Source organism: Lissotriton helveticus, chromosome 1_1 (assembly GCF_964261635.1).
Source record: "Lissotriton helveticus chromosome 1_1, aLisHel1.1, whole genome shotgun sequence".
NCBI lineage: Eukaryota > Metazoa > Chordata > Amphibia > Caudata > Salamandridae > Lissotriton > Lissotriton helveticus.
Genome location: NC_136057.1, coordinates 1,855,047,558 through 1,855,070,538, shown reverse-complemented (window position 1 = coordinate 1,855,070,538; position 22,981 = coordinate 1,855,047,558). Strand labels below are relative to the sequence as shown.

The 22,981-nt window shown below is 46.2% G+C and overlaps 1 protein-coding gene across 1 annotated transcript in view; it reads right to left on the bottom strand.

The window, feature by feature from the left end:
- EDEM3 (ER degradation enhancing alpha-mannosidase like protein 3) overlaps positions 1-22,981 on the bottom strand; it is a 501,369-nt gene that overhangs the window by 241,257 nt on the left and 237,131 nt on the right. Inside the window, exons 8-9 of the mRNA XM_078641446.1 lie at positions 21,047-21,152; positions 1,936-2,033 (exon numbers count right to left, since the gene is read on the bottom strand). Coding sequence (XP_078497572.1) covers positions 1,936-2,033; positions 21,047-21,152 — 204 coding nt within the window. The remainder of the gene's footprint in view (positions 1-1,935; positions 2,034-21,046; positions 21,153-22,981) is intronic.

Genomic DNA, 22,981 nt, shown 5'->3' with positions numbered 1-22,981 from the left:
GATGTGCCTCTATTTCTGTTTTTGGTTCCTCCAAAACAAAATTGTCCTGCGTGTTTTCAATGTTGTGTTGAGACATCTGTAGTCTTTTAGCTTTCCAATCTCGTAGTCTTTTTTAATCAGAACAACCTGCATGGGTCGCAAGTTTCTTCTTGGTGATCAGGAGATAAACAAGAATTATACACCTTGTGTAAATCTGTGTGGAAATTTTGCTTCAGACGAAGGACAACATTTAAAAGGTGTCCATTCCATCACCCCAGGTTGGTTTTTTTTTTTTTAGAAAGAACGCAGAACAGAATTTGCACCTCAAGGGCGAAGGCCCCGAAGGGCGCAATCGAATAGAGTCCCCCAGACGAATTTGATGGTAATCTAATATGTCTATAAACAGTGATAGAATCTCGATCGAACACAATACCAACAGTGTTTATGAGGGTCAGAATTATTGCATACTTTATTTGAGTGAAATGTTAGTTGAAATTAAGTTTTTTTTGTCTTTTTATTCTGAAACAAGACTGTTTATTCTGGATTCAATTCATAATTTTGTTTTAATGCTCTCCCTATGTGACCCAAGTATTGGTCAAAGAATTACTGCTCTTATCGCAGGGTAGGAGAGAAATGGTTAGCAAACAGGTTGTTAAACATAAATGCCTTCTCAGACCTCAGAGTCTTCACTAGAGACATCTGTTGCATGTCATACTCGTCTACTTTTTAAAAAATTGTTTACAGCTATAAATGTGGTCGATTTAGTGTGTCAAAATCAAACAAGAAGCAAATGGGGTAGCATCAGTAATGGTCGGAACCATTGTTTCCCCTTCAGTAACTAGCTTGACGCTCTATGCTTGTGAGTAACTGCAGGTTTTGCTGAATCAATTTCAGCCACTCTTTTAATAAGACCCAATGAAAATCAAAGTAAAAAGCACACCTTCTGTAATTTAGAAAAAAAAAATAAGGAGAGGAGAAAGATTATCGACTAGGCACAACTACCAGGGGAGCACCTGACTGACTTGAAGATCATGCATGATGTTTGAGCACCTTCCATCCCCTCCAACCCACTGGCCAGTTAAGTTACAGTTTATAAGCAGTCCTGCGGGTTTGTTGCTCCTATTTTCGTTGCAAAATGGGCATACTATCACAGCACTCCACCACTTCCTTGTTGGAGACAAGCCATCCCTTGGCCAGGGCTCGCTCGCTTCTATCAGGAGTCCTTAAGGGCCGAAATGGCTCTACCTATGCTGGTGGGCAGGGTCAGGAACAATCGAATGAAGAGGGCAATATCGTTGTGTAAGTCCCCTCTATGTGTGTTTATGCAGTCTTGCAACAAGGTCAGAGTAAACTGCATTCAGAGGCAGCAGGACTCCTTAGCGACCTAAATTGATGCCACTCTACTGGTGTGGGGGAGAGGCACAGTTAAGTGAGCTGCCCCCTCTGTGTCCCACTATGCGGCATCCCCACAAGCAGGTTTTATTTTTTTTTCAAATGACTAGCTGTTAAGGTCAATTAAATATTTTCACTACAAAAGAGTACATTTGAAGGCAACATTTCTATTTTCAGGAGGTGAGAAGGTAGATGAATGGAGACAAAAATATTACTATTTTAAGTATATTTAACACTGGTAGATGAAATGGTGATTCTTACTGCTTATATGATTTCAGTATCACGAAAGGGCTTATGGTGCTATATCTGTTATTTCCAGACTTGCGCATATGTATTTCAAGTTAATAAAGCTCTTTTGACATTGCTGATGTTCATCATATCTGTTGCTCATGGGTGGTCATTGTTGGTAATCCTGCAGAGTGTGGCCACTAACGTAACTCTTTCTGATGTGGTCCCTACTGTGACACTGATATCGGTTATCAGTTTCGGATAGTTTTCATTAATCCTAAATAGCTCTCAATATAGATAAAGTAGGGAACCCTTGATCTTTAGGAATATACTCACAGTGTTGAACCTTTCCAGATAGCTGTCATCCCCAAGCAATACGTAGGCTTTCAATAAGTATTCATAATACGAATCGATACCAGCACCCACACCACTATCTGGAAAAAAGGCAAAAGGAAAAATGATAAATTAACAAGTTGAACTGGTTCCATAAAGACAAGAATATTATAAGACATCTAAGAAGTTGATGCTAAAACATCTGTTCTGAAAGTATGAAATACTGCTTGTTCAAATGTTACCGTTTATGTACGTGTACCAAAATTAAAAGTTTGGAAAAGGGTCAAAGTCTTTTTTTTTTCAATAAGACATTTTTTAAAGATTTAACCTTTCATTATAAAACAATTCAGAAACAATGGTATTCAAAAAGTACATCACCTCCTGATCATATGAGCATTCACATTGCATCTTCAATTATGATAGTTTACAATAGCAGAGCACAGCGTTCATTACTCAGACAATCGAACATCCGAAAAATGATTAATTCCCGTGGAATAATGCATTGTATTAGAAGAATGTACTTGTTCCAGGTAGCTAAGGTCCCATAGACATTCACAGAATGTTAGTGTTAAGCATCGCCAGTGCTGTACATTTAGAACCCTTTAAGAAGGAAGAACATAACCTCTTTTCTAGAGTCTGATAAGCTAAGGGGAGCTTTCACCTGCTCAGTTACAACCAAGACAAGCTGGAGAAAATGATCAAACTGCACACACACAGCCAACTGGTAAAGTCTTGAATCCTTGGCTTCATAGACCAAAGCCACCTGACTGCAAATGATTTCTATAGAAATGCTCAGTCAAGATAACAAAATGTAATTTCTGTGCCAAAAGGATAATGTTACTTACCCAGTAAACATTTGTTTTTGGCATGTACAGCTGTGGATTCACATGCTTTGCATACTCCTGCCATCTAGTATTGTGTCCGGATGTTTGCAAGTTGTTTTTCTTCGAAGAAGTATTTTCCAATCACGAGGTAGGTGACTCCTCCTTTCGGTGATAGTGCGCACGGGCATCAACTCCATTGTTAGATTGTTTTCCCGCAGAGGGTGAGAATGGAGTTAGTAAGTAAAGAATAAAGATGTTCATGCGTAGGTATGTAGAATAAGATAGAGAACTGCAACAGTTACAGGGGAGGCGGGTGGGCGCATGTAAATCTACAGCTGCACATGCAAAGAACAGATGTTTACTGGGTCAGTAACATTATCCGTTCGAGGCTTTGCATAGATCATACAGCAGTATTCTCCCAAACCGGTGGCTAACCTATAGCTGTTGGAGTTGTCTGAAACAGTGTTCTAAGTACTGCCTGCCCACATTAGCTTGTTGTCTCACTAACACATCTACACAATAGTGCTTGGTGAATGTGTGCGGAGTAGACCATGTTGCAGTTTTACAAAGGTCAACTATGGGGATGTTTCCTAAGAAAGCCATAGTAGCCCCTATTTTGCAAGTGGAATGCACTCTAGGGGGTATAGTGAAAGTTATTTTTGCTTTTGCATAACAAGTTTGAATGCATTTTACAATCCATCTGGCAATACCCGACTTGGATATGGGATTGCCCTTGTGTGGTGGTAAAAAAGCAACAATACGTTGTTTGGTTTTTCTAAGTGATTTTGTCCTTTCAATGTAATATGAAAGAGCTCTTCTGGCATCTAAGGTGTGTAAAGCTCGTTCTGCCACTGAATCAGGTTGAGGAAGGAATACTGGTAATTCAACCGACCGATTGATATGAAAGGCAGAAACTACCTTAGGTAGAAACTTGGGGTTAGTACGAAAAACCACTTTGACTCTGAAGTTGGAAAAAAGGTTCTTCTATGGTTAGTGCCTGTAGTTCACCCTCTCTCCTCAGTGAAGTGATTGCAATGAGGAAAGCAGTCTTCCAGGAGAGAAAACGTAGCGGAACACCTCCCTGGAGTGAACAATGCGATTGCCGATCTTCTCAGCAGACCGAGACAGCAAACGAATGGGAACTTCACCCTCAAGTTCTTCTCCCATACTTTCAAAGTTGGGGAGTCCCTCAAATAGATCTTTTTGCCACACACCAAATGCCCAAACTTCGCCTCCAAGTACCCACACCCGCTCTCCAAAGACAATGCACTATGGATGAACTGGTCAGGGATATTTGCCTACGCTTTTCCGGCTCTCTCACTCATTCCATTAGTGGTTTGGAAACTCAGACAAACATCCCTCACACTGATCCTAGTAGCTCCCACATGGGCCCGTCAACCGTGGTTCACAATCCTGTTGGAGCGGTCACTAGTTCACATCAAAAGCTACACCTCACACAGAGTCATGGAGAAATCAGACACCCGGACCCCAAACAACTGAACCTCGCGATTTGGCTCCTGAAATCATAGAGTTTGGTAATCTAAATCTCCCACCAGACTGTATGAACATCATCAGAGAGGCCAGAAGGCCTACTGCAAGAGCCTGTTATGCAGCAAAATGGAAAAGTTTTGTTATCTATAGCAAGAATAACAACATCAATCCTCTTGATGCTTCAATTCAAAATATAATTTATCTGTTACACTTGCAGCAGCCTGGATTAGCTTACACTTCTATCAGACGACATCTCGCTGCAGTAGCTGCGGATTTACAAAATATGTAACGTTTATTGCTTTTCAGAGTGCCAGTAATGAAAGCTTTCATGTAAGGACTTAAGAGTTATGCCATCAAGACTTCCACCTGCCCCAGTGTGGAATCTTAATAGTCCTCACAAGATTAATGTGCCCACCTTTTGAACCCATGCATAAATGTGAGCCATCTACGTCAAAGGGTGAGGCTGACGCCGCCATGTCTAGACCCTCAAGGTCCGGGACAAACATCTTTATGCCAACGAGCATTTCGTATGGGGTCCACCCACCCAGAGACCTTCTAAGGAGATTATAATGTGCACGTTGAACGCTATACAAATGGGCCAACCAGTTCCTGTCAGTGCCTAAAACCCTAGTTGTCAAGGACTGCTTTAAGTCACGGTTAATCCGCTCCACCACACTATTGCCCTCAGGCCGGTTTGAAAATGAAAATTTTACCTGCACCCCCAAAGACCTTATGGCATCTTTGTACGCTTTAGAGGCGAACGCCTGGCCTTGGTCAGAATAAAGAGTGCCACATGCAAAAATTCCCACAAAGACACGCAAATCCCTGATGACAGTTTCAGCATCAGCGCTACGTTGTGGCCAGATCCATAGAAAGTGTGTGCACAAATACACTGCAACTAAGATGAACTTGTACGCAGTATCAGAGGAGAAAGGACCGCAGTGATCTAAATAAACAGACCCAAGTGGTTTATTAGATATGTACAACTGTGTTTGTGGTGGGCGCGCAGCAGTGGAAGGTTCAATCTGCTGGCAAATGTCACAAGTAAAGACATATTTGCGAGTCTGTTTATACAATCCGCGCCACCAGTAACGTTGCTGTAAGATAGAGACAGTCGCTGAAACGCCTGCATGAGCAGAGGCCAAGCCCTCGTGAGCGGCTGTTATCAAGGAAAGTCTGCGTCCGCGTTGGGAATCAACAAGTCACTAACATCGGTAATTCTCATATAGGGAACTTTATCAGGACTTAAATGATAAGAATATTTAGAAGGGAAACCTCTAGGGTAATGACTTCCCTACTCTGTTGCAGCAATATCTGCCAAGATGTCATCATCAATCTTAGTTTTGGATCTTGTAACCGCTGCTACTAAATATGTCGCCACTGCTGTCTTGGCTACCTCATCTGCAAGACTATTACCAACAGCGTGTACTCCTACATGCTGCTGACCAAGAGTATGAATTACATTTACAAGAGACAGATGCTCTTTCAGTTCTGCAACTCTCACCCAAAGCATTTTGTGTTTGATTGCGCTACCTTTGGAATCACGATAGTCATTTTGAGTCCCAAAAGAATAAATTGTCATTGAAAGACTGAACACAGTAGTAAGAGTCACTTACAATCAGAGTAGTCACATGGTGATCAGCATACTCTAGTGCAAGCACCAGGGAACGTAGCTCTGCCAACTGGGAGGTCCAGTCCCCTGCAGGAGGTGGGGATAGGGGGTTTGGCCCTGGCCTGGCTAGAGAGTTTCCTCTTAGGCCGCTCACAAAATGTCAGCCTGGGCTCATTTCGTTCTACACCTATAGAGCTCACAAAGGGAGTCCCACAAGGCTCGTGCCTAAGCCCCACACTATTTAATGTGTATGTGGCCCCTCTAGCTGACATTGTGAGAACATATGGATTCATTCCAGTGTCGTATGCTGACGACACCCAGCTTTTGTTTCCATTCCAGACCCTCACTCCTGCAATTAAACACTCTTTTGCCGAAGGAATGAGAGCGGTGTCCTGTTGGATGGCCTCCAATTTCGTACAATGCAATGTAGGAAAAAACGAGGTCATGCTTTTCGGGGAAGCGCCTCCGCTGTGGTCACCGGATTGGTGGCCACTGGATTTGGGGTCTGTCCCCTGTCCCAAACAGACAGTGAAGAATCTAGGCATGCAGGTAGACCAGGGACTACTGCTAAAGGAACACGCGAATCAGGTGACTGGGTCCTGCTTTCGGATAATTGGACTCCTGAGACGTGTGTTCCCCTTTCTGTCAGACATCTTCAGAAAGACCCTTGTCCAAGTTTAAAGTCTGTTGTATTATACATAAAAGCATCTTTGGCTCAGGTCCTCAATACCTGGCTGAAAAATTCAACATCTATAATCGTGGACGCCCCCTTCGTTCCAGTAACCAATCGCTGCTACAGGTTCCCTCAATCAGAAAGGCGAGGCAAGGTAAAAAAGTAAAGTCCACATTTGTAAAGCGCACAATCACCCGTAAGGGTCTCTAGGCGCTGGGGGGCCGTCGGGAAGATTAAGCGAGCTATTGCCCAGAGTCACATGGTGCTGGGCTAACCTGCCGCCGGAGCCGGGGATCGAACCGTGGTCCCCAGATTCCAGCGTCAGTCGCCCTGGCCGCGGCGCCACACCTCTCCCACTAAGGTGGTAGAGCACTTTCGTATATGGGCCCCACTCTCTGGAATAAGCTTCCGCTCAATCTGAGACAAAATACCAACTACGTTGTCTTTAGGAAAATACTAAAGACATTTTTGTTCCAGACATCATAATTTCCTGCATGCTCATAAAGTACGGATCTATGCACATAAGGTGAACTTAGCACGGAGATACCCCTTCGGGGGTCGAGTCCGGCGCTATACAAGCACTTAAATAAATAAAATGACTGCGTGTGCATGACATCGGACTTGAATTCTCCATTCCCCATGGTACCAACCACTATTGCGCAGGCTGCTGAATAAGCATGCTTTGATCCTGTCGCCGTTTGCGCCGAACCGTCAGTGTAAATGATACAGTAGTAATCCTCAAACGGGCGCAAGGACAGAGGAGCAGGATGAACAAATTCATACTGTAAGAACTCCTGTGTCTGCAATGAGGGATTAAAAATAAACGTGGGGGCGCGCCATGCGATGGCTACCCGACTTTATTGATGCAATGGGTTTAGTGGACGGCTGGAGATTGCTCCACCCTGATCAGAAGCAATACACATTTCATTCCGGTGCCCATGGCAGCCTCTCCCGCCTGGATTACTGCTTGGAACAGGCGGCTCAGGCGTCTTACGTCACTGAAGCTGTTCATCTCGCCAGGGGTATCTCTGATCATTCCCCGCTTTTTTTCCGGCTTTGTATCGCTTCGGGAACGGCAGGTAGGGTAGCCCCATCAACCCCTGGTATCTGCGTAACCCCAAACTTCGCAAGGACCTCATTAAAGCTCTAGATGATTATTTTCTGGACAAAGAAGAATCGGTGTCCTCCTCCATGTCCCTTTGGGAAGCCTTTAAAACGGTCATTAGGGGTTAGGCTCTGTCATTGATAGCTGGAACAAAAAAGGAAAGGAATAGAGAGGTTGTTGATGCAGAGACTGAGATGGGTCGTCTGGAGGGGGAACTGGAACAGGAGGTAAAGCAAGCTAAATTACATCTCTTGAGCCTTAAGCAATATGATTATAAATCACTGGTCACTGATAGTGCCAGGGCTCTTGGCAGGGAGCAGCAGGGCAGGCTTTACGACCTCGGGGATAAGGCAGGGAAACTTATTGCTTGGTTGGACAAAAAGGACTGGGCTGACCGTGGCGTCCCAGAGCTTGTTACAGAGGAGGGAGCTTTGCTTATGGATCCACAGAGTATCGTCAATAGCTTTGCGGCATACTTTCAAACTGTTTATACCTCGGTCTCCGATCGACCGGAGGACTCTCAGTTGCTGCTTCGTAATATACAGCTCCCTTGTCTGTCCCGTGAAGACCGTGATTTTATGGATAGTGCCTTAACAGCTGACGAAATAGTCCAAGCTATTCGCTCCTTGAACTTGGGTAGGGCTCTGGGACTCAACGGGCTCCCAATTGAACTCTACAAGCTCAGACCCGATAAGCTGGCTCCCTACCTTAAATGTATGTTTACTGAGGCCCGGGAAAAGGGGATCCTGCCCAGTGACCAGAGAGTTGCGTCAGTAGTCGTGATCCATAAGGTGGGTAAACCCAAGACTAATTGTGCCTCTTAAAGGCCTATTTCTTTATTGAATGCTGAGCCCAAAATTCTGGCCAAGCTTCTCTCTCTAATAGGCTGGTGAAAGTGGTCAGCGGGCTTCTCCACCCAGATCAATCGGGCTTTATTCCCCATAGAAACACGGCCGTAAATCTACGCAGGTTGAATGGCGTGATAGCCAGGGCCCACACACTGCAGGAATCAGCCGTAATTGTTTCGCTTGATGCAACCATGGCTTTGATATCGTGGAATGGTCCTATTTGTGGGCGGTCCGGACTAAATTTGGATTTGGTCCTGAATTTATTGGCTGGGTGTGCTTGCTGTATACTAAGCTGCTCACCCAAATAGTCGTTAATAATCGGGTCTCTGGTACTTTCTTCTTGGTCGGGGCACTCAGCAGGGCTGCCATCTCTCTCCCCTTCTTTTCTCGCTGGCCCTGGAACCCCTAGCGGCTTGGTTGAGCTGGGAGACATCTATCCGGGGCAGTCGGTGGTCCCCTGATTGGGAAGACCGAATTTCCTTGTACGCGGACGATATTCTGCTTTATTTAACCTCTCCCCGGAAGTCCCTCATTGTCGTGTGCGACGTTCTGGCCTCTTTTGGTAAGAACTCCGGTCTCCATTAATTGGGGGAAATCTCTGTTTGTCCTTAAAGGAGAACCCCCGTCCCTCCGTGAAACTGTCCCATTCAAATTAATACAGACGAGTTCAAGTATTTGGGGATTTTCATCTCTCTTGATCCAGCAGTCAGGTATGCCAAGAATCTCCTTCCCCCTTTGTAGAGGCTTAGGAGTGACATCGCTAACTGGAGAAAACTTCCGCTCTCTTTGTTGGGGCGAGCGGCTCTTTTCAAAATGATGTCTCTGCCTCATTTCCTTTATGCCCTTCAAAATACCCTAGATGTAGTGCTGGCCAGTTATTTCCGTGAGGTGGAAGGGTTGCAGTGTAGCCTTTTATGGGAGGGCAGACCCCGTATCGCTTTAGTTAAGCTGACGCTCCCCTGGTATGATGGAGGCATTGCCAGACATTAAACAATACTATTGGGCTTCCCAGCTGGCCACGATCAATCATGGAACGTATGGCCCCATCGCCGATCCCGGCTACGCCATGGAAAAATGGCTTCTCCCCGGAGGCAGTTACAATACGGCACTGTACTCTAAGCCAGCTAAGTTGGACTTGACAGGGCCGACTAATCATGCTGTTCGGATCTGGCACGATGCCACGAGTTCTTTGGGATGGAGGGACAAATTGACGTTAGCTACTCCACTCTTTGATTCAAAGCGGCTGGGTAAGCTTTGGAAGACGAGAGGGTTTGATAAGTGGGACCTGACAGGGATCTCCACCATTAAAGACATCTGGGGCAAGGGCAGGATTAAGTCATTTGAGGAAATGCAGGCTGAATTAGAGCGGACGAGATCTTAGTATTTTCGCTATGCACAAATTCGACATTCGCTACAGGCGGCCCTGCCTGTGGACGCGGACCTTCCGGAGGCCTCGCCTCTCGAGGATAGAATTTTAGATGGTCACCTCCCCGAAAAAACGATCTCCCTGATCTATATGAAGCTAATTAATCACAGGGCGGACCTACTTAGGGAGTTGAGGGATAAGTGGGTGCGAGACGGAATAGAACTTGACGATGAGGACTGGCAATCGGCTGGGTCCTCTCCTAAAATGGTCGCCATTCCTGCACGGCTGCGGCTCGTTGAGTTAAAAATACCACATAGGATGTGAGGTCTTGTGCGGACGTTCCTCCATATTATCTGGGAGTGTCGATATATTACTGAGTACTGGCGTAAGATTCACAACACTATACACGAGGTCTGGGGGTCTCCTTGCTACCAGAGGCGAGGAGATGCCTCCTTAACATATGGGAACCTACTGACCTTAACTCTGCACAGACACAGTGGGCCAAGTTGAGTTTCATGATAGCCAAAAGGAATATTGCCCAGCAGTGGGGATCCGTACAGCCTCCCACCCTTGAGATCTGGAGAAATAACTTAGATTGGAGTATGTTCCGGGAGAAGACTGTTTTCATGGCAAGAGGCCGCCCTCGAAAGTGGGCTTCCATATGGAGACCTTGGAATAAATATAGAGGAAAGATTTGTGTGCCACCCAGGGATGTTGTTTTTGATGTACCCCCATCCCCGTAAGGTTTCTGACATGTATGTATTCTTGTGTTCTGTACCCCCGAAGGTGTTCTATCGGCAATGAAAATATTCTTCTGTGCTGTGTCTTTTACTGATGCTTTGTTTCAATAAAAAGAATTGGAAAAAAAAAAAAAAAACGTGACATTGGAGTCGTCAGTGAAGTGGCCCACTGTATCCATCGAGGATGCAAAGCTTTAGAATTAGGTATACTGGCTTTTGTCACTGCCTCAAGAACAGGATACAGTTTTACAACCAACGCTCGTTCTTTCAGAATCACCATCTGCACTGCTGTCAATACTTTTTCTACAGTAGAAAATTGCATTTCAGCTCAATGTGTACAAGTGTGACTTATAAGCAATATGAACTGTGTCTCCTTCATTAAATGTCAAGTACGTGAAACTCACTGCACCCGGGACAATTCGTATCACCAGGGTTCTGTTGTTGTCACGCGTCAGCAAGAACTTAGATTCAAGAAGATCAGCCTGCAAGGATTGCAGTATAGCTGAGTGCTCAGGTAGCCAGCAAGATTTGGTAAAAGTAGGTTGTATCAAAGCATATAGCGGCTTGATACGCTTGGCATAATAGGGAATGTAAGTACGGCCAAAACTAACAAAAACACAGTAAAGATTGTAGCTTTTTTGACGGAGCGCGCAAACGTGCGCATTTCTCCAGAAAGTGAGGAGCTAAACCTTGGCCTTCATTGTTGAGCTCATAACCCAAAAGCAACACTGTGTACTCTGCAATGTGTGATTTAGCAAAGTAAAATTTGTAACAAAGGCCGCAAACATAACAATGATGCGGTCAACGCAACACAGATGCGACCACAATTCGTTGTCTGAGACAAATATCATCAACGTACGAATACGCATCAGGGTCTAATCTCGCTAACACGGAGAACACACGAGCAGCAAAGACACAGGGGCTTTTTTTGTAGCCCATGGCTAATCTTTTGAATTGTCTCGGATTGCCGCCCGAGGTAAAGGCTGCCCACTGACTACTAAATCGGGGACGTGGATAAAAAATGCCATTGGATATGTCAAGTGTAGTTTTAAACCTTTTTCTCACAAGACTATCCACCAGGGCTGAACTGTGGGTATTCTGTACTGAGCAAGTCCGACAATGGGAGTTCAAATGCTGGTAATCCAAACGAGGCGGTACGACCCATCAGGCTTGGTCACAGTGAATAAAGGATTATTCATGGGAGACACACATGTTTCAACTACACCTTGATATTTCAACTGTTCAAGGATTTCTGAGACTGGCGCTTTGACTTCACGCCGCATGGGATATTGGGGTTGTGGCTGGGCATTGACCGCAATGGAATCTCGTGGTGGGGCGAAAGTTTATCCCACCCCACTTGAGTATGGTATAATGCCGGCGCAAGCGCCAGAGTCCACTCTTCTGCAAAATTCTGCGCCTGCTCCTTGGGCATGGTGTGTGCACAACTAGGGAGAATCACCTCCTACCCTCTCGGGCGGCCAAAACGAAAGGTGGGGGCCAGTCTGCCTCCGCTAACAAAATGTCATATGTGGAAGTCCGATTTTCCCCAAAAATATCCTTAATTTTATGCTGTACATCACCCTCAATTAAAAGGACAATTTCAAATAGTCTGTCAGGGGGAGCCACTCTAGTGTCAGCTGTCTCTACGGTGATGAACGTTCAGTTGCTGTCGCCTTCAGATACGGACGCAGTGCTTGCCGCACTATTGTAACTTCCGCTGCACTGTCTAGCAGGGTCAGGGCCCATGTCTGGTTCCAAAGCTGTGTTCTCACTATCTGTGGCATAACTCGCTGTTAAAGCAGCAACTTTCTTTTTCTGAAACTGAGGTCGTTGACATTGAGTCGTCCTGCTTGCCTTTACCATCAGTTGGGCGGGGCTGCTCACGACCTTTTGGGGCGCCCCGACCTCTGCCGCGTTCTCCGCCACCGGCTTTCGAGACCGATGTTTCCTATAAAGAACGAGGAGAACGTTGATCAGGAACCTGAAATCGTTCTGGAGACCTAATGCTCGCACTGTTGAGCAAATCATATGTGCGCTCAGTTGACACTTGTATCGGAAATGCAGGACGCGACCCTGGTTTCTGTTGCGGTTTCCCCTGTTTTTTAGCTTTCCAATTCGGTTTAGGAAAAACTGGACAGTCGTCTTTATTAGACTTAGCCATCTGATTTTGTGGTTGCGCTGCTGTCTTAGCAAAATGCCGAACACCCAAACTATTGCGGCCAATGGTCTTATAAGCCTCCACAATAATTTTTGGTAACTGCCGGGGCTTATCGGGGACATTGCGCAAAGCATTGCACACTTGAACGTTTACCACATCTCCTTGACGTTAGCAAGGATGAGATCAGAAACAACGTCAAACACTCCGACAAGTCTCATTCCCAATTCAACAGCCGCCTCTGGAACGTGTTGATCCTAAACACGCTTGATCATGGAGGGCAGAACAGTCATAGACGGTGTGCCGAAGCACTTCGCGTAGACTGCTTTCACAATCTGTGACCTTTGATACTAAGTCTTTCTGCAAACTAATGGTTAGAATCCTGTGTTTCTCCACAGGAGTCGTGTTTGGAAACACTGCCTCCAGTTGGTCAAATTTTTCGGCAAGCTAAAAAGGCATCTCGTCCTTATCTTTGGGGAGCTTGCCCATAACCTAATTAACCACGACGGGACTCGTTTTAATCCAGGCCGGTCAACTGGCTGCGCCGCAGCATCAGGTGTCCCCACCTGGATGTTGCAGAAGACGTACTGTACTAAAGCCCTAAGCACCCCTACAACAGAGGCATAAAGGACTCGTAAGTCCGCAACAGGGACTGTAAGGAAACGTGGATGTGGAGTAAATCCGGCAAGAACAGGCCATGTGGCCCCAGGAATTGACAAGGGATCCAACCGAACTGCGGGGAAGGGCGCCATTAAACCAAACTTGATGCTGCCAAGCTGAAATTGGAATCTCCTGTGTCTTATATGGTGTATAGACATTAGGCACGGCTGTGGGAGTATAAACATGAAACGTACCACTGTCCACATTCAGTGCAGGAAAGGTAACCCATGAGTAGAAAAGTTCAAAAGGGTATGCTGCTTCAGCACTCACCACAACAAGGATTTGCAATGCAATAGGTCTCGCATTAGGAAAGTTTGAGCTATTGGTCTTGTAAATGACAATTTTTTTATTTATGTGTTTGTTTTGAAAATAGCTAAATTAGTAGCTTTGTCATTTACAATGCCAATAGTTATAACGTTCGCAAATGTGACACCTATAGTATTTGTAATGCAACATGTTTTGTATTTACGTGACTTAGATGTATTGATATTACAAGTAACAATGGCGTTTAATTGTTTTAAATAATTAATACTTAAATAAAAGTGATTGTAATATATAATGGCAATAGCTTAAACTTTTGTAAATAACTTTTGTGAAGATTATGTTCAGTGTATTTTATTGCGACGAAAATCCAAGAACAGAAGTGCCATTTTAACATCTTTTTGTGACATTTGTAATCAAGCTTGAAACATTGAGAGAACATATTTGAACCAGTGTTGAATGGTTGCACAGATTGATGCTGTGATGGCGCAGAGTGATGCTGTGGCATTCAGTGATGCTGTGGCATTCAGTGATGCTATGGCATTCAGTGATGCTGTGGCATTCAGTGATGCTGTGGTAGCGCATAGTGATGCTGTGGAGGCCCGAGTGATGCTGTGGAGGGCCCAAGTGATGCTGTGGAGGCCCGAGTGATGCTGTGGAGGCCCCGAGTGATGCTGTGGAGGCCCCGAGTGATGCTGTGGAGGCCCCGAGTGATGCTGTGGAGGCCCCGAGTGATGCTGTGGAGGCCCCGAGTGACGCTGTGGAGGCCCCGAGTGACGCTGTGGAGGCCCCGAGTGACGCTGTGGAGGCCCCGAGTGACGCTGTGGAGGCCCCGAGTGACGCTGTGGAGGCCCCGAGTGACGCTGTGGAGGCCCCGAGTGACGCTGTGGAGGCCCCGAGTGACGCTGTGGAGGCCCCGAGTGACGCTGTGGAGGCCCCGAGTGACGCTGAGGAGGCCCCGAGTGACGCTGTGGAGGTCCCGAGTGACGCTGTGGAGGCCCCGAGTGACGCTGTGGAGGCCCCGAGTGACGCTGTGGAGGCCCCGAGTGACGCTGTGGAGGCCCCGAGTGACGCTGTGGAGGCCCCGAGTGATGCTGTGGAGACCCCGAGTGATGCTGTGGAGACCCTGAGTGATGCTGTGGTGGTGCTGAGTGATGCTGTGGTGGTGCTGAGTGATGCTGTGGTGGTGCTGAGTGATGCTGTGGTGTGGTGGTGCTGAGTGATGCTGTGGTGTGGTGTGGTGGTGCTGAGTGATAATGTGGTGGTGCTGAGTGATAATGTGGTGGTGCTGAGTGATGCTGTGGAGGCCCTGAGTGATACTGTGGAGGCCCTGAGTGATACTGTGGAGGCCCTGAGTGATACTGTGGAGGCCCTGAGTGATACTGTGGAGGCCCTGAGTGATACTGTGGAGGCCCTGAGTGATACTGTGGAGGCCCTGAGTGATGCTGTGGAGGCCCTGAGTGATGCTGTGGAGACCCTGAGTGATGCTGTGGAGACCCTGAGTGATGCTGTGGTGTTCCTGAGTGATGCTGTGGTGGTGCTGAGTGATGCTGTGGTAGTGCTGAGTGATGCTGTGGTGTGGTGGTGCTGAGTGATAATGTGGTGGTGCTGAGTGATAATGGGGTGGCGCTGAGTGATGCTGGGGTGGCGCTGAGTGATGCTGGGGTGGCGCTGAGTGATGCTGGGGTGGCGCTGAGTGATGCTGGGGTGGCGCTGAGTGATGCTGGGGTGGCGCTGAGTGATGCTGCGGTGGCGCTGAGTGATGCTGTGGTGGCGCTGTGGTGGTACTGTGGTGGTGCTGAGTGATGCTGTGGTGGTGCTGAGTGATGCTGTGGTGGTGCTGAGTGGTGCTGTGGTGGTGCTAAGTGATGCTTTGGTGGTGCTGAGTGATGATGTGGTGATGTGGTGATGCTGAGTGGTGCTGTGGTGGCGCTGAGTGATGCTGGGGTGGCGCTGAGTGATGCTGGGGTGGCGCTGAGTGATGCTGTGGTGGTGCTGAGTGGTGCTGTGGTGGTGCTGAGTGATGCTGGGGTGGTGCTGAGTGATGCTGGGGTGGCGCTGAGTGATGCTGGGGTGGCGCTGAGTGATGCTGTGGTGGTGCTGAGTGGTGCTGGGGTGGTGCTGAGTGGTGCTGTGGTGGTGCTGAGTGGTGCTGGGGTGGCGCTGAATGGTGCTGGGGTGGTGCTGAATGGTGCTGGGGTGGCGCTGAATGGTGCTGTGGTGGTTCTGGCTACATAGGTATTTACTGCCTCTATGTGCTCGAAATCCCCAGCCTTTCCCTATCTGTTTCCAGTTACCTGTGTCCTAATGCGACCAATGATGGTGAAGGTCGAACAGTCTGATAAGACAATGACTTTGAAGGCGTAGGCTGTGCCTGTATCTCTCCCGACACCCATGGGTCCTGCTACAGGACTTGTGTTTTCATAAACATTAGTTATAACCCTATATTGTTTTTGTTGACTAACGAGGAAAACAGTGGAGGGGCCATTCACGCATTTCATAAACATTACATTCCTTGGTCCAGCTATCTGAGCCCAGAGAAACGTCATGGGCAGATAGTATACATATTTACTAAACACCATGAGAATATTGCTTCCGTGTTTACCGCATAATCAAACAACTGAACCGCTGAAGGTATTAATGCACGTGTATGTATGTGTGTGTGGATACGTGTAGGCATGCGTGTATATGCGAGCATATCTGTGTATATGTGAGCATGTTTTAGTGTGTGTGTATGTACGCGCATTTGTGTGCGTGTATGTATTTTGTGTGGTGGCGTTTGTGTGTAGGGGTTTATGTGTATTTGGTTGTTTGTGAATGTGTGTGTGGGTGTAATCTATGCTTATTTGTGTGGTTGCGTCTGTGCGCGTGGGTATATTTGCTAATGTACGTATGTCTGTGTGCGTATTAATGTGGTTGTGCGGGTAGGTGTGCATATGGAAGCTTATGAATGTGTGCGAATGTGTATTTGCGTAGCTGCGTCTGTGCATGTGGATTTTTCCATGGGTACCAAGTGTATTGTTGTGGTTGCGTTTGCGCGTTTCTCAGAGTTGGTGTATTTATGTGGTTGTTTGTGTCTGTGAGGCGTCTGGTGTATTTGCTTGCCCAGATACGTGTATTTGAGTAGTTGCGTCTGTGTGTGTAACTGTGTATGTATATTTGGGTAGTTGTGTGTGCGTTTGTTTGTGTGGTTGGTTGTTTAGGTGTGTGTGTGTGTGTATTTTTGCGTGGTAAATATGTATCTGAGAGGTTGCACGTGGGAGCATTTGTTCATGTGCATTCATGTGGCTGATTTGTTTGTACGTGTGTGTACACAGACAGAAGACAACTGTGGCGCACTGAAACCAAACAAAAGAGGGCATGTATTCATGAAAGGGCAAAGGCAGAAAGGCAAAGCCGTCAATGATCCCAGTCTTCCCGAGGTACAATCCTCGCAGGTTTAAATGCATTATGTTGTAGCTTATAGTGGGTTTTTCAAGTAAATTCCAACTTCTATTGAATCGTCTGTTTCAGAACACACCCTTTCAGTCACTTGAGAAGCAGCGGGGGAGATAACGACAGTTGAGAAAGGTGAGAAAGAGAACAAACAAGAGAAAAGGCGAGAGACCGGAGAAGACGCGACAATACGAAGAGAGAGCTAAAGAGAGGCAGGAAGGATAGAAGGGGAGGGGAGATCAAAGAGAAAGAAGGAGGATGAGAGGGAGAATACAGGGGGAAGTAGGAAAGAAGAGTGTGGAGAGAAAGAAAGAAACAAAGTGTGAGACAGCGAGAGAAAACGATAGGGGTGAGAGAAGCAAACATAGAAAAGAAGCAGACGAGAAAAGAAAGAAAGGGGTGAGAGAAAGAAGAAATAAAGAAGGGGTGAGGGACAGAGATTTGGAAAAGTCAGTCCTAAGAAGTCAGCCTTAGGGTCCTGGCAGGGGTGAATTAGGGGGAGGAGAAGTGAGGCTGAGCGCGCGCTTGGGAAGCTTCACGCTTGAATGCCTGAGGCCGAGCGCACGCTGGGGAAGCTTCAGATGCCTGTGGGAGGGAGGCTGATGGCTTTGATATGGGCGCGCGTTCCGCACGAGTGCACCACATGAACAGGACGCAATCCGCGATGGTTTCAGAGCTTGGTTGCCCTCTATACTCTCGACTATTTATCCCTTACGGGATAGAATAGTCGAGACCTAAAAAGTACCGCCATGCCTTCATTAGGCACCCCGAACGCCTGCAAATGATTGTAAACGGACACCCAACTATCCGGGGCGATATCAACGTCACCAATGAGGACACAGTAGAGAAGAAACAATCTATATAAGATGTAGCACAAACGGGTAGCAATTTATTTATTATTTATTTAGAAGTTTTGTATAGCGCTAGCTGGACCCAGGGGTATCAGAGCGCTTCACAGCATATACAGTAATAAGCAAACATATGATACAGGGGAATGGTAGAACATGGGGGTTCAAGCGGGGAAGGGAACAAGCGTGTTGGCGAAGGGGTAGAGGAGAAGAGGGTGCAGGCCAAGTCTGATGATCATCCAAGTGTAATAGACAATCAAACCGCTTATGCATATTTTTTTTCTTTTTTTTTTTTAAAGTAAAAGTTTTCTTGATCTGAATCAGTATCGTCAGTCACGAGGTATGAGGTAAGGTGGAGCGTCGGCAAAGGAGCTACCTGGGCTCTATCGGTACGCTTGGGATCGGTCGAGGAAGAGGGCTTTGAGTAGGCTCTTGAATTTTGGAAACAAGGGGGTTGTTCTGATGTGGGGGGGGATGGAGATCCAGATTTTTGGAGCGTTACCGGCAAAAGATTTGGCTGAGGTTTTATGCTTGCGAGTTCTTGGCGGGATGAGTAGTAGAGAGTTGGAGCTCCTGAGATTTCTTTACTGGCCTGTCCTTTTGAGTTTGTTGGCCAGGTATTCCGGTTTGCCTGTGTGCAGGGCTTTGTGAGTGAGGCAGGCTGTTCTGAAGCTGGCTCGCAACTCAACTGGGAGCCATCTGAGTTCTCTGAGAGCTGTCAAAATGTGTTCGAATTTCTTAATTCCAGTAACCATTCTGGCAGCTGCATTGAGGGTTGTCTTCAGGGGGGCGAGGTGGGATTTTGCGGTCCCAGTCAAGGTAGCTATCCCGTAGTCTATTCTGGAGAGGACCAGTGCTTGGGTGGCTTGTTGAAGGTCCTTGGGTGGGAGAAAGGGTTTAATTTTGTAAAGTAGTTTTAGATTGAGAAAGGCTCGCAACTCAACTGGGAGCCATCTGAGTTCTCTGAGAGCTGTCAAAATGTGTTTGAATTTCTTAATTCCAGTAACCATTCTGGCAGCTGCATTGAGGGTTGTCTTCAGGGGAGCGAGGTGGGATTTTGCGGTCCCAGTCAAGGTAGCGATCCCGTAGTCTATTCTGGAGAGGACCAGTGCTTGGGTGGCTTGTTGAAGGTCCTTGGGTGAGAGAAAGGGTTTAATATTGTAAAGTAGTTTTAGGTTGAGAAAGGCACTTTTGGCAGGTCTTGTGATGTGCTTCTTCATGACCAGTTTTGGGTCCAGGGTGATCCCTAGAGATTTTAGCAAATCCGCTAAGGTGAGGTTGCCATTGAGGGCATCAATGGCTTTGAGCCATTCTTCAATTTGTGGGTTTTCATCTTTGTAGGAAATGAGAAGTATTTCCGTTTTTTCTTGGTTGAGTTTCAGGTGATTGTTTGTGAGCCAGTGTTGGACCTCCTTGAGCGTGTTGTTAAGTCTCTGGATGTCATCAATTGAGGTGGTTTCCAGATAGAGTTGCGTGTCATCTGCATATAAATGAAAGGGGATGTTGGATTTCCTGAGTAGAGAGGTAAGGGGTTCCATGTAGATGTTGAAGAGCTGGGGGGAGAGTACTGATCCTTGAGGAACACCTCTGATGACGGGGTGTAGGTCGGAATCAAAGTTTTTGATTTTTATTCTTTGTGAGCGGTTGTGGAGAAAGGAAGAGAACCAGTGGAGGACCATCTCTTGGAGACCGGCCCTTTCTTGTAGAACCTTTATGAGTACTTTGTGGTCAACTGTATCGAATGCGGCCGATAAATCTAGGAGGATGAGCAGGCAGCATGTATCAGAGTCGAGTGACTTGAGTAGGTAGTCTCTGACGTTGAGGATTGCGGATTCTGTACTGCATTCCTTTCTGAAACCCGATTGATGGGTATCTAGTAGACTGATGTTATCCAGGTGTTGGGTCAACTGTGGGAGTACACATCTTTCAATGATTTTGGATAGAAAAGGTAGGTTCGATACAGGTCTGAAATTGTTCAGATCGTCAGTGTCTAGACCTGTTTTTTTTTTTAGCAGTGGCGGGACTTGTCCTACTTTGAGGCAGTCGGGTACAGTTCCAGAGCTCAGTGAATTGTTGATGATCTTGCACCATAGTGGGGCAAGGACGAGCTTCAGGTCTTTGGCCAGCTGAGGAGGGTAGCTGATCCAGGGCGTGAGATGAGGGCTTGGTGTTGGGGATTAATTTGACAATCTCTGCTTCCTGGATTGGAGAGAAGTGGGACCACTGTTTTGGAGCGTTCCGGGGGGTGTTCTAACAGGAGTTTCGGACGCTTTGTTCTCGATGGAGATGGGATTGAACCTTTTAAAAATCTCAAGCTTGAATGAACCTATACTTTATCCATATAGGTAGGTTAATCCGTCACAACCGTCAACCGGAAACAGGAGAGAGGGTGTTGTGGACTGATTTAAGCACTACACTAGTGTCTCGAGTATAAGACCAAACGTTGGGTGCGCCATGTTGCAGAGATTCTGCTTAAGCACAGAACTATGTGGAGGAAACCAGGACCTCAGTGAATTGTCGAAGACCAACAACTCAGCTCAGAACCAAGAACACCTATCCGCTTGCATCAGTGTCTCATTAGCTCTCCCTCTTTGCCAGCTCCCAGATGCACTGTAGAAAGATGTTTTTGGAGCGGAGAAATAAACTTCTTGATAAAAAACTGATAATTTCAAATAAAAAATTAGGAGGCTTTAAGCGAGGGCAGAATGGGATCGAAGATACAAGCTGCCATATAATCCACCTCCTTATATCGTCTTAATCTACTGGAGGAGAATGCTTTTGTATGTAATGTGTGTCAGTCTCCAAGCCTTTCACTTTCTAAAATATTTAAACAGCACAATCCAGTGCCGAACTTACACAAACGTTTTGCAAACTACCAGATGAACAAGGAGGAGGTAAATAGTAAAAACATATCAAATTAGACAATCCGTTAATGCTCAACTTGGAAACTGTCAAATAACGTATAAAAAAATAAGAGTAGCATAAAGAAAAGCAACTCTTTTTGTCCACTTCAGGTGGCGCTAATGTTAAGACCCATAAAGAGGTGCACACGCATACTTAATCTGTAAATGTAGTCTGAGGAAGATGAATACTAACCTTTTCGCACCCAGTCTCCAGTATGTATGTTAATTGTAACCCCAACTAGATTGCTGCTTCGCTGCCGTTTTTCCCAAAGAAAGTCGAGTGCTTTCCGTGCGTGTTCCTGCAGCAAAAAAAGTTAATGGAATATTTAATGGTTCACACAACAGGAAGGAAAGCAAATTATTCTGTGGTTTTGCATAAGCTTTTGTCTTACAAGATCAAAACACATGTTTTGTTATTGCACTATCCTTGTCAGAACAAAAATAATTCCCCTTACGATACAGGGTGGTGTCTGCTTCTGTAATTTTCATCGAAACAGCTTTTGGTTTGTGACAGTATTTGGTTTTTAGCCATGGAGTAGAAACCACTTGAAGATTTATGGAAGGAACCCTCTAAGCGCTTTAAAGGTGTCAGGAGACAAGCTGATCTCAGTGCTGGGACCCTCAACACACGGGGTTTCATAGGCAAATGGAAGGAGAAATCAGAATATTAACTGTAAACATTTGGTAAATAGATGTTTTTGTAAGCAGAAAAGAGAATAAAAGGTGTACCACAAAAAAGGATGGATTTGAAGGCAGAGGCTCTATAAGTCTACAGGTGCGGACACAGAGGAGAAAATTGATTGATTAGACATACCTGCTGGCTCCTCACTGCACTTAGTTTCTTTCCGCCGATCGAGCAATCAAATGCAAAATTGGAGGGTATGAGTGGGAGGGTATCTACACACATCTGCAAAAAATTTCTATTTTCTAAATGTTTGTGTTATTTTGTATTACTACATGGTACAATGTCTCATTCTCCTCTAGAATGCCCAAATGTAATGCAACAGGATTTGTAGAGTGTGGACGAATCACACGTGAGGCTTTATAGGCACCGACTAGATGCAGAAGGACAGGGGCATCAATCGAAGAGCGAAGTCTTCAGTTTCTTGCGGAATGCTGTGAGTGTGATGGCTGTTCTCGTGTCCTGGGGAAGGGTGTTAGAGGTCTTTGCTGCTATATAGGAGAATGAGCAGCCTCCTCGCCTACTTCTGCAAATGCGGGGGATGTGTGCGAGTGATCGCGAAGTAGATCAGAGGTTTCGGGTTGGCTGGTGGAAGTGCAGATGGCGGTTAAGGAAGCCGTTCCCTTCTGATGCAGTGCTTTGAAGGGGAGGGTGAGTATATTGAACTGGCAACTGACTGGGAGCCAGTGGAGTTCTCGTAGGTGATGCATGATGTGGGTGTTGCGGGGTAGGTGGAGGACCAGTCTTTCTGCAGCATTTTGGATGGTTTGGAACTTGTGTGAGAGGTGGGCAGGTATTCTATGGTAGAGGGCATTGAGGTAGTCTAACCTGCTTGTGAACAAAGCCTGAGAGACAGTCTTCCTGGTGTCCAGGGGAAGCCACTTGAAGATCTTTCTGAGCAGAGAATGTTGAAGCAGGCGGATGTGAAGGCATTGATTTGGAGTCTCCTGGAGAGTTTGGTGTCCAGGATGATGCCCAGATTTTGTGCCTAGTCGGTGGGTGTTGGTGTAGGTCCAAGTTTGGTGAGCCACCAGGGGGGTGATTGGGTCTGAATATCAGGACTTCCGTTTTCAGAGAACATGGTGATATATTAAAAAAAAACAATTCAGAGCTACTATTTTCTCTTGAAAACTTTAATTTTGCCAACTACCTTTAAACCACTTATTTTATTGGCATTAAAAGATGGAAATGCCAAGCAAAAGCACATCGTTTACGATGGTTAAAAACCAACAAAAACACTTTGGCTAGTTAAGCTGCAAAGCCATTGAAAAGGTTACTTACTTTTGGTAACCAAAATATCTGGGGAATACTAAACTTACTTTTGGTAACCAAAATATCTGGGGAATACTAAACCTTCCTTCAGATAACTCATTCACATCTTTCAGGTGCCAGACTAGATCTGGAAACTTTTTCCCTATTGTTAGCTCTTCAATGCCACCAGGGGGT